The 13,020-nt window shown below is 31.0% G+C and overlaps 1 protein-coding gene across 1 annotated transcript in view; it reads left to right on the forward strand.

Moving 5' to 3' along the window:
* Positions 1-13,020, forward strand: part of LOC108905654 (DNA damage-regulated autophagy modulator protein 2) — a 44,263-nt gene that overhangs the window by 12,484 nt on the left and 18,759 nt on the right. Inside the window, exons 2-3 of the mRNA XM_018708608.1 lie at positions 5,494-5,732; positions 5,787-5,908. Of these exons, the coding sequence (XP_018564124.1) occupies positions 5,662-5,732; positions 5,787-5,908 (193 nt within the window). The 5' untranslated portion in view covers positions 5,494-5,661. The remainder of the gene's footprint in view (positions 1-5,493; positions 5,733-5,786; positions 5,909-13,020) is intronic.

Genomic DNA, 13,020 nt, shown 5'->3' on the forward strand with positions numbered 1-13,020 from the left:
TTCGATACATTTTATTTTATTTATTTAAAAACTGGGTAATAATTGTCTTGAAATTTACTAAATGTTTCACAATAATAGTTGTTTACATTTTTTCCGTAGGACAAGTCTACCGCGTGCACACGTGGTATGCACCAGCTGTGTAGCTTTAGTAGTTAGTGCTGTTGTCACGTTGTGATGAAACTCCCCAATATTAATACTCGCTGTATTTTGAAAACTGTTAATCTTACGCCCCTGTGATATACAACTTTTTTGTTCATTTATGATTACTCTATCTTATGCTGAAGTAATGGCAGTCAAATTTCTTACACTCTGTATATACCTAAATGGATTCAAAAGTTGGTAGAAATATTGTCGAAACTAAAGGTAAAAATGTTATTCAAGGTCGTCGTGTGTTAGTAATGCAATGAAATCTCAAAATCTAAATTAGTGTAGATATGATAATATGAAGAAATGTCTCGACTCATAATGACTTGCTCTTTTCTGTGAAAAAATACAATAACTGCAGAACTGCGTATCCTTGGAAATTACCATATAATCATAATAGGTACTACCTTATACATACAGAGTGACAGAGACGTTGCGATGAATTTCTACAAGTGATTTCATTTGTAATAAAAAAAAAACAATTACTAAGATCTCTATGATAGCTCAATATTCATACATGGTACAGTGTAACCTAGTTTTCTTATAAAATTTAAGCAAAATTTGTCCTAAGTTTCAAATGTTAGAGAAAACTATTCAAAATGAACAAAAAAATTGGGATTTCTATTTGAAAAATTTTATACATTCTTTGATCGACTTGAAAGTGACAAAAATGTGAAAATAGTATATTGTGCAATAAATGCGGTAAGTTGTCTATTGATCACGAGAGCGGAGTTGAGCACACGGAGGAAGTGAGTTCGCTCATCCGCTCAAGTCGGCAATAGACAATCGCACGCATTGCACATACTATTTTTTATTACGAATGGAATGAAATCTTAGAGTCCAAGGGCGAAACCCCGGTGGGGTCCACATATTTTTATTCAGTTTAAGTTGACATAAATAGCTGTCATTTAAATGTCACTTTTTACAAATAATATTTTCGAGTATGTAGGTATTTAAATTTTGCGTGTTTTATTGGAAATTCGCGCGCGACATGTAAATTACCGCACGCAAATAAATAGAGTGGGCAAACAGCTAGTTACAGACCTAAAAAACATGCGAAAATATAGGACTTATTCGTCATGAGTAATAAAAACAATTTTTGGAATTGTGCAAAGATCAAAAGTACTGATCTATGTATATAAAAACAATTTTTGTCATTTAAAAATATAATTGCAATATACAGAATATACCAATCTCCATTTTGCATGAATCTACCACAGAATCTTGAAGTGAAAATAACATAAATTCACTAAATTTATCTCTATTCAAAAATGCTACTATGCTAACTATTAGGAGGCGTCAAGTTGGTAAAAAAATTCAGTTTTTTTTCCAAATAACTTAAATGCTTTATACGATTTAAGTGAATTTTGGTTATTAGTAGTTGCATATCGCTATGACTTTCTTTCATGTGTATTTCCGAAGTAATACTAAATGTGTAGAAACGAGGAAAATACAAATATATTTTTCCCAAGTTTTTTCGTAAACAAGGGACAATTTCAAGCTTTCTCTGTTTTGTAAAGTTTTTTTTTTGCTAACGGTTTTCAAAATTATTTTATTAATAATCACCAACGCATGTTTGATACAAATCTAATTTCATTCCAACTTAATTTATCTCTCAATAAAAACAAAATAATGGTTTGTAGAGTTTCTTATTGAATGTTTTTTCACAAAAATGGTTGAAAATGATTAACGTTTTTAATAAAATCAATTAATAGAGGTTTTGTTTGTGAGAAAAGTACTAGTAGCAAACGGACTGTGCTATCATATAAAAAAACAGTCTGTAGATATATATTTATATGTTTCCTACTCCAATTTACTATTAATTAATTTTTTATAAACATTTCTATGCAAAAAACAAAGTTTTTTAGTTTTTTGCTTATAAAATCTAAACTTACAAAACAATCTGAACGCTATAAAGAGACAGTTTGTAGAGAACTTAAATACGAATAAAACGAGAGGCCCATCTTCTATTTCTAATTAGAAACGAAGAAAATCCGGAAAAATCGGATTTTTTTTTTAAATCACTACTCCACAATTTTTTAAGTTGTAGACCTGATCCTGTGCACAAAAGTAATGAATTATATGTACTTTAAGTGTGCATAAAGGCGCTGTCGGATCATTAGTTTTGGCACAATTATTGCATTTGAATTTTTTGATGTCCCGATCTTTCTCCACTACTCGACCGCGTACGCGCGCTCGGTCGTTTTTGAGCATGTTTGGAGGAATTTTTCACCTATTTTGCATTCATTTTATAGGAAAATTAGGGTATACGTTTTGTAGTATTATATATACTTTTAAAATCCGCCTGCAAAATTAAAATCGGTCCACCTCCAACGCATCCAGAAATTTTGCAAAATAGTGCACAAAAAAATTCAAATTGCAATCGTGCCAAAACTAATGGTCCGGCAGCGCCTGCTTTGTGCACACTTTAAGTATATATAGTTCACTACTTTTGTTCACGGGGTCAGTTCCACAACTTAAATATTGTGGAGTAATGAATTAAAAAATAACGCTAAATTTTCCGATTTTTCCGGGTTTTCTTCGTTTCTAATTATCCGATCGGATCGATCGACTTCTCGTTTTATTCGTATTTCGATTCTCTACACATTGTCTCGTTATAGAATTTAGATTGCTTCGTTAGTTTAGGGTTTATAAGCAAGACTAAAAAAGAATGTGTTTTTTTGAATAAATATGTTTATAAAAAATTATAATTAACGTTAAATTGGAATAGGAAACATATCTACAGATTGTCTTTTATATGATAGCACAGTCCATTTGCTACTACTATTTTTGTTACAAAATCACAGATTTAATGCTCTATTGATTGGCCTATTTAGGTATAAGAGGAAAATCTTTAATGCCATACACTTTTTGTGAACTGTCAGTTAAAAGTTTCTGGATTTATTTTGCATTACAATTTGTTTATTGTTTATTTAATTGTATATGCATGCTGTTCTTATTTTAAGAGATTCATAATTACGAAAATTCTAGCTAAAATACATTTTTATGATAAACAAATCAATTATTATGTTTCAAAAATTCGTTCGTTGTGACAACAAAATAATTATGTGAAAACCGTTCAATACATAAAAATATTAGCAACAAGAGAGAAAAAAACTTGAAAAAACCCACTATCTTTATGGTAGAATATGGACACCTGTTAAAAAATATTGTAATATTTGGTGGCTCAGTCAGGGGAGGCATAGAAAATATAATCCTAATTTAGTTATAAATCGTCCATATTAAAGTCTAAGCAAAGTATGTACTTTCTTTAACATTTTAATTCGAAAACATAAACACTGTGTCTTATGCGCAAGTATGAAAAATATTTACGCGCTAGTGCCAAAAAGTTAGATTTTACATACTGTATACAGGTGTGTTTTTAATAGCAGGTACAATTCGTGATGTAAATTAATTCAGTGAAACTTATTTTTTAAAATTACAATTGATTATAGATATATTATTTTATTGATCTGATCTAGAGTTCGGCGCGGCGGGCGCGTCTTTTGACAGAGCCGCACTGGGTTTACTTTCCCAGTTTTGATTTTAGTACTTTGCTAGATTCTGTTTCGGCTATTTTATTTCAAACTGTAACAGTTTGTAAGCAAGTTGTAGTCAGTGTTTGTATTAATACGTATTCCAGCCATTCGCATAATAAGTAAAAAACAAATGAAACTCAAGTGTAGATAAATGATCACAAGCCATGTTACCGTCAACCGTAGGCAACCAACATTTCACGTCTGGTACTGTCAACTAAAAATCCCTAAAACTTAGCGTCACCGTTATTAGTAATTCGTATACAATGAACAATGACAAACCGTTACGTCTGTGCTCGAGATAATGTGATCGCTGTTGGTTGAATAAAATCTACTGAAATATTGTACTAATCACCAGCTGGTGAATGTTATGATTTAATGCTATCTTGCTCTTACTGTTTTAATAATTTTTAATTTTACTGTTCCAAAGTGTTCGAGTTATAGAAATTATAAAATTCTCGACAAAACAGGAATTACATATTCCAATGTTTACATGGGTGCCCATGTTTTTCGTTATCTTTCACTGCGAAAAATTAAAACAGTTCTTGTATTTCACCATTTCTATAGTTTAGATGGATTTTCTCGCTCTATCATTGTCTTAGTAAAAGTGCGATATCTTGTCTATAAAACGCTAGTCCTAAGCGCGTTTAAGTAAATTTAATTGATAATTTTTGTGAGCTGTAGGGATAAAGACTTGTTATTTGGTTTTTGATATATATTATATGTTCTAAAACTGCACGGCTGCTTAAAATTAATTAGCTACTGATAACGATATGAATTTAGGGAAAATACAAACTTACAACAATAGAATGCAGGAGCTAAGCTATAATAATAATAATAATAATAATAATGTGCCTTTTTTATCATCTAATACCCACGGTATGTATAGGTAATGGCAATGGCAATGGAGGCTAATGTTATGGAAATATTGTACATTGATCTGAATACAAGTATATCACTTTTATCATGAAGCTATTTACGAGTCTACTTAAGTAGATTATAGCTTAATGATAAAAACACATTTTATTACCCACCTGTAATTACTTAATAATTTATAAAATTACATATTATTATTAGTATATATAATGTCTGCGATAATTACAAATAAAAAATTTATTAAATCATCTTCTGATAATGACTGCAATGTCATATACATATACAGGGTGTCCCGGTACTTGATACAAAAAAGTCGAGTACAAATAGATGAGGTCAAAATAATATCAGTTCTTCATATAATTTTTTTCTTACGGGCCTTCGTTAACAAGTTACGGGTCCTCAAAGGTGAAAATTAAAAAGTTATTTTTATTTAGTCTCTAAACTATTAACTTCAGCATGATGCAAATTTGCTGATCGATAACACATGCGTACAGCTTGTTTTTGATGTTGTAAGTGAAACTCACAGTCCGTCCCTGGCGTTCTGGGCATAATGAAGTTTGACAAGTTCAAAAACAAGCTGTACGCATGTGTTATCGATCACCAAATTTGCATCATGCTCAAGTTAATAGTTTGGAGACTGTAAATAAAAATTACTTTTTAATTTTCACCTTAGAGGGTCCGTAACTTGTTAACGAAGGCCCATATGAAAAAAAAAATATATGAAGAACTGATTTATTTTGACCTCATCTATTTGTACTCGACTCGACAAGTACCGGGACACCCTGTATAATTAGAAAGTACCGTCTCTAATATACGTTTAGTGCAAACCACTTTGTATCCTTAGCGATAGTTTTACGGACTCACTATGTAAATGAATAATAAAACATTATTAAAAACAGAAGCCCCTAGAGTAATGTGAATGTAATTTACATTATAGATTTTATATTAACGTTAATGTTCAACTACCAGTATTGGGCCAGTGGAGATGCCTTCTGTGATAAAACTAATGTATAACACCGACTACATTACCTGAGACTAGTTAACTTTGACAGTCGGCGGGAAGAAGTTGTCAAGAGCCCAACTTGAGTCATACCCGTTGTTAGTTATGGTGTTTAAGCACGCGTACCTGTTACCTGTACTGTTCGCTCTGTTGATGCCAGTAACTTTTATCATAACGTGAGTAATTTAAGATATCCCACTATAAAATCTACATTAACGTTGTATTTACAGGTACACCAGTGCCGTTTTAAATCAAAATGTGAAGCCGGTATTCCCTTATATCAGCGATACCGGAAGTTGGTCACCGGAAAGCTGCATTTTCGGGCTTCTGCTGACTTTTGGTGCATTGTTACGTAAGTGTTATCTTATTGACTTAGTTCACGGGGTTCCGATAGATCAATATTGCATCGTAAATATTTTAGTAGTCTGTAGGCCAAGCCTTATTGTAATCTATTTATGAAGAAAGACATGAAATTACTTCTCCGATAGATTTAATTGTTTGATTGATTTCTAATGGGGGTAAAACTTTTGTTTTAGGTTTTAAGGTAAATAATTTACAATATAATTTTATAACGGTTTATTAAATGTTTTTATTTGCAAGGTTTTAGATCCAGCAGTAGGTAAACCAGAAAATTAATGAAAAATATAGCTAGTGTTAGTTTATACCAAAAAATTTTAAATTTTATACGTTTACTCAAATATTGCCAAAGACGTTTATATACATTGATAAAAGTTGACTTAATTAAAGGAAAAAATTCGCAGAATCTCTGTCATACTGAAAGTATATGTCGATGTCGATATCCCAAAAATTAAACGTCACTAATTTGAAAATATTTAATCCTAATGCTATTTCTAAGAAAAACTTAGAAATTTGAAAAATTAATCTATTAGGAATTATATTTTTTTAAATATTGCGAAAATTGTTGGTTTGAAGAAAGAAAAATACAGGAATTATGATAAGTGCAAACAAAATCACAGGCGTAGAAGTTTTAATTTTTTATTGGTTATAAATAATTAGAAATTTCTAGGGCAATTATTTATTTTGATGTTTGACAGTTGCACTGTATGGAATATGTATAGGGTTTTTAATATAGTGTCCATCCAGTATTACTTCTACTGATTGAAAAAGTTATTAGCCCAAATTTTATTATCATTTAAGTACATTAAACATTTTCAAACATATTCGAATAAATATAATTTTTTTCAACTTCCTCTCGAAAATTTGTGATTTTTAACTCTTGCTTTCTAATATTTTTTCATCTAAAATCAGCCAAGGAACAACCTCCTGAAGTTACTACCTTAGAAAAAATAAATTTGCACATTTTTGTGAATAATAACTTTGAGCAGATGTTACGCGAGCTTCTTAACTAAAGGAACGCACACAGTTATGGAAATCGGCAACCCGTCAAAATTGTCTGAAAATGAAATATGTTATAGTTTGAAATGTCCTGATCAAAAGTTGTTAAGATCCCAAGACCCAAAAATTAATACTTATCGAGATAAGGGACATTGAAAATTGAAAGTGAGCGTATCTTATCGCGCTTATACACAGTCTTTTTTACGGAAAACCGTATGGCTCTTTCCTTCTGTATGCTCCCATTGTATTTTCTCTTTATGCCTTTTTACTTTACGCCCGCTATTTTAGTGTACACCTGCTCCTTTACTTTAAGCCCATTTGATTTACTATTACTGTTTTACTGGGGTTTTGCCCGCTTATTTTTTACATTACGCCTGCCATTTTCAGTCCTACTTCTTTTATTATACACCCACTTGTATATTACGCTCACTTTTTTACTTTACGCCTGCATTTACGCCTTTTTTTTTCTGTAGGACTGTATTTTTCTCTACGCCTATTTTTCTTACTTANGCCATTTTCAGTCCTACTTCTTTTATTATACACCCACTTGTATATTACGCTCACTTTTTTACTTTACGCCTGTATTTACGCCAATTTTTTTCTGTAGGACTGTATTTTTCTCTACGCCTACTTTTCTTACTTACCGTCTGCTTGTTTTTACTACACGACCGCTTACTTTTACTATATGCAATTTTTTTGCTTTACGCACGTATCTTTACTTTCCATCCGCTTTTTTCTTTGTGCATGCATTTACATATGACATTTTTGTCCCGCTTGTTTTATTAGACACGTGGTTGTTTTTATATTACGCAAGTTTTTTTACTTTACGCTCGCTTCTTTACTTTCCGCCCGTTTTTATTACTTTCTATTCTCTTGGTTATTCTTTACATCTGCTTTTTCCATTTCACTTGCCATTTTCTTTCATTATTCCTGACTTTTTTGCTTCTTGACATATTTTTGCTTTATGTCCAATTTTCTTATTTAAGCTTTTTTCTTTACGCCTGCGTTTTTTATTCCTTCCAAAATCCTCTCTGTTTTGAGAGGAAGGTGCCACATGCGAACTCGCCTTGTTTCCGTCAGTGAGACAGAGATAGAGAGAGAAGAGCCATACGGTTTTCCGTAAAAAAGACAATAGGTCTGTTCCAACATGAGTCAGGAATTGGTTCCGAACCGTTCGAAATGTGCATTCAACTAATTCTTGCGATATATTCACTGAAGACAAATTTAGAACTTAGCTGGCCAAACATTTCGAACGATTCGGAACCAATCCCTGACTCTTGTTGGAACAGACCTTATGTATACTTAAGAGCGATGTGACCACAGATCAAAAAAAGACATAGATACATAATTTATACCTATGTGGCTTGAAGCCAAAATAATTCATCGGAAGGGTGAGGAAGTTGTGTTTACATTCCCTCATGGGCAGTGGCGTATCATTTTATTGGGGCTGATTGCAACTAAAATAACAAGTTTAATAATTATAATTGTAAATTTTATTTTCCGCAGATAAACTAGGGAAAATATGGTGTAATAGGTATATTAAGAAAGCGTGTTTTATTTCTTAAGGTATCTATGAGATTATTTAACTTTTCTTCAACCTATTTTATTACTTATGAACTCCACAGTCCCCTATATTTACTTCTTCCTGGAATACGGTTGAGATGATCTACTGACACAATTTTATGATTTTCACGAGATTTTAACGAAACAAAGTATTTAAATTCCATTTGGGTAGGTATATCCTAGTTTTAATTTTAATAGCTTATGACACGGTGTAAAATTTGGTATCAACTCTTACATAGAATTTATAAAATTTGTATATAGGAAACTAAAAGATTGACCATATTTTAAAATGATAATTCATTTTTATAGAGTCGGTCCATTAACCCTACCTATCACAAACACATATATGTGAATTTATATAAAAAACTAAAAATTAGAACAGGTTTAAATATATATTTTATATAGAATTACATGTAGATTTTTACATTGCGTGTTACGGCTATATTACTGGAGTTAAAGTTTGTCCCTAATAAAGCTGTCAATTGGTTTATTTTTTAGGTTGTCTCTATCGAATGAATGTTATGAATGAAAAAAGACAACCATATTACTCAAATAGAAATTTATTGATTATGAAATAATATATTTTTTGTTAACTTATGCTTTATCCTAAGAATATTATCCTGCATTTTATTACAAAAGTGGTCAGAGCATATATAGGTATATATTTATATTGTTTCTGTATATGGAATTCTTAAGCTTCTAAACCACTGTCTTCTAATTAGAAGATTTTTCGGAATTCTGTAACATATAAAAAAATCTATTAAATGTTTTACGCCTTGGTTTATCTGATTTACTAATGCTTTTTGGCACTTAAATTTTGTCAAAGCGAAATATTTAAATTTAACCCCAACAGCTTGTTTTATTGCTACGTCTATGATTATTGTTACTTATGGAACGATCGTTGATTTTGTTTCATTTGGTACATATTGCAAATATAGCACTTCTTCGGCATTGTTCAACACTTTTTTCACTGGAAAAAATCTTACTAATAAGCACGAAATCATTAAAAATGCAAAAACATTAGATTACACTACGAAACACAACAATGGCGAACTCGAATTTTCTGGAAAATGTCAAAATTTGAGCGTAAAAGTGGCGCGAAACTTAAATGAACCAATCACAACACGGGGAATAGTAAATATAAACATGAATCATTTGAGATTCAAACAAATACCCTGAATTATTTATCTATGTCTTTTCTTGATGTCTTATCTCGATAAGTATTCATAGTTGGACCTTGGGCCCGTATCAACATTTAATCAGGACATCTCGAACTAAAACATATTTCATTTTCAGTCTATTTTACGGGTTGCCAATCTCCAATAACTGTGTGCGTGGTCCTTTGAATATTATTATTTCCGAAATAAGGATCTATAATTAAATACCTATTCAAATCAATTTCTGAAGTTAACAAATTTTTATAAAATTGTATTAAAGATATATGTTTCATTAGATATCTTACGAACTCGGTATAAAGTTACATTACTTTATTCATATAAATTAAATTTCCATATTAGATAAAACAAGCACTAAATATAGGCACTATTTCAAAAATTTTGCTGGATATAGCTGGAAACTTTATTTAAATATTTTTTTAGCAGGGTATTTTGTAACTTTTATTGAAATTATTCTCAGATAATACAGAGGTATGAGCAACAAATTAAGTAACGGTCCTTCCCATGAAAATAACGACACAACGAAGTTACATCACCACAAAGTTATTAATTTTAAATATTTCTCTACAAAGCGATTCTTTTTAAATTTGGTACATTTATTATTGGTGGCCTTTATTTACAAAAAAAATTGATAATATTTTGGTTTGTTGTTCTCCAAAAATGTAAATAGGTAAGTAGGTACCCGTCATTTCCATAAAATAACTATAATTTATTTAATTTAACATTTGGCATCATACAGAAACTTAACTATTGTTATTTTTGTTTTTGTCTGCTTGGTAATTCCATAACAGAGCGATACCATTTAAGAAGCGTATTTCCCAAAACACTTAAGAAAGAATTCCTGTATGTTACGAAATGTTATACGATGTTTTTAATTTTAATTAGAACAGTGCTTTCAATAATAATAATTATAGCAAGGTATTATTTAAAAATACAAAATACAAAACATAAAACACAAATTGTAAATAAAGAACGCTGCCAATCTAACAAAGGTCGGTAACATTCAACACGTAAATACACTATGAGTATACCGAGTGGGCCAGAAAAGAAAGTGCGAAGGAAATTATGACAGTTTCTTGGAACTGTAACGTTGAAACGTATTTCTGAGTCCACAGTGAAATTATTTGCAAAAGATATAGACACAAGTAACACCAACAATCTGCCAAAAAGTCATTTATGACAATTAGTTTGAGTACTGAATAAATTTTTGTATTGTCATACTTCATGTTCAATTGTAATATGATTTTATGTAACACTTCATTTCGTTTTCGAGTTAATCAACCGTTTCGAAAAATGTTCAGATGGCAACATTTTTGTTACTTTCAACTAACTTCCGAATTACATAAATATGTCTTTTTTCTAGTAGAAAACTATCCGATTTTTAGGAGTACGTTAAGCTAAACTTTGGAAATTCAAAGTTGCATTTTTTTCAAATGAATAAATTGTGTCCTAAAATTCGAGGAAGATTTGAATTTTGCGCCTTGTGCGCTAAAGTGTTGCCAACGAAAAAACGGGACAACGTAACAGCTGACAGTTCAGGATGATTAAAAATGGAGCGCCACACGAAAGAACAACGGGTTTTCATTGGTGAACAAATAATTAAGTTTGCAATTCTCGTACAAAATATAGTCGGAATGGTGATTTAACTTTAGCAGGTGTGAATAGATTACCTACTTGAAAAATTTAGGAAGATTGAATCAATGTTATCTTAAATAGTTTAGATGTCGTTCAGCAAATCGCTCAACATAAAAAACATCGAAGCAGTTCGTGAGAGTGTTGCTGAGAGTCCAGGAACATCAATTCGGCAATCAAGAATTGAACATTTCGAGAAGTTCTCTACAGCGTATTCTCACGAAATACTTGCATCTTTATGCTTACAAAGTTCAATTGGCACAAGAACTGAAGCCTACTGACCACGTAGAGCGAAGAGAGTTCATTGAATGGATTAGAGAACAGCAAGTGGATGCTGATTTCTCAAACAAAATCGTCTTCAGCGTTGAGGTTCATTTTCGTCTTGACAGCTTCATTAGTCGACAAAATTGTTGCATTTGGGGTTCAGAAAATCCACAAGTGATCGTTGAGAAACAAACGCATCCACAACGTAACACTGTTTGAAGCGGATTTAAGATGGAGGTATCATTCTTCTTTGAAAATGTGGCTTATCAGGAAATAACATTCAATGGTACTCGCTTTCGTGACATGCAGTTTCAACAACAACAAGTCGGTGCCACATGTCATACAGCCCGAGAAAAAAATTCAATTACTGCATGAGTCATTTCAGCCACATTTATGCAAAACGGTTATGGAAAATTTCGACCAAATAGTGCGTTTGTGTCAGCAACTCTCAATATTTTATTGCATACGTAATCCTATACTGCATACTTTATGAATCAATAAAAAATTTACAATTTATAATTAAAAACCTGTGTTTTCTATCCAAATTACTTGCGTCAATTTTGGGACACCCTTTATAAATAAAAATTATCATATTTGACGAATTGTCTTTTGTAAGAATTACCCTTTATTGTAAACAGTATCGAAATTTAATGGATCCTAATTCTCTCCAAAGCATTTTTATTTAAATTTCTTCTGAATTTAGTATAAAAAAATTTTACCTAGATAAACGTATTCATAATTAATTAGTTCTTCATTTCTGTGTACAAATGCACACGACGATGAAATATACCAACAGGGCGTTTTTAACAAAAGAATAATAACTTGATAGTGATAATAATATTATAGGATGATAAAAGTGTATTTTTTAAATAACTGATGCAAAAGAACTGATCAGTTTTAAATGAAATTCAGTATAGCTGATTGTATGTATATTTCAATAATGTCACGGGAGAATAGTTTTTTCTTCCTTATAGTGGCGGAGACACAGGGGGTTCTTAAGAATGTTTTAATTTTAAATTGTTTGTGACATGTTTGATAAATATTCCTGAAAGGGAAGGCACAAAACGATAAATTTTATATTTTCCTAGAAAATGAATAATACATTTTTTTGAACTTGAATATATTCCGAAAATGAAAAGATACTCTTCAAACTTTATTGCGACAACAGTTAAATATTTGACATCGACATGAATGCCGATTTTATCGAAAACGGTTATTACACACACAATTAAAATTTATATAAAGAGATTTTAGATAAAAAATTAACGTTTGCATCTTGCATCTCCGGCACTATGAACGAAAAGAAAACTATTTCCCCAGAAGATTATTGCAACTGTTAATGTAAAGGTTTGTAACTATTTTACTTAGCATTCTAGGGCTGATGTTTATAGAAAATCTTTTGATAAAAATTACATTTATTATCTTTTATTTCAGTTTCGTATTATAATTCGGAAACACCCTTTATAATACAACA

Source organism: Anoplophora glabripennis, unplaced genomic scaffold, assembly GCF_000390285.2.
Source record: "Anoplophora glabripennis isolate ALB-LARVAE unplaced genomic scaffold, Agla_2.0 scaffold156, whole genome shotgun sequence".
Lineage (NCBI taxonomy): Eukaryota > Metazoa > Arthropoda > Insecta > Coleoptera > Cerambycidae > Anoplophora > Anoplophora glabripennis.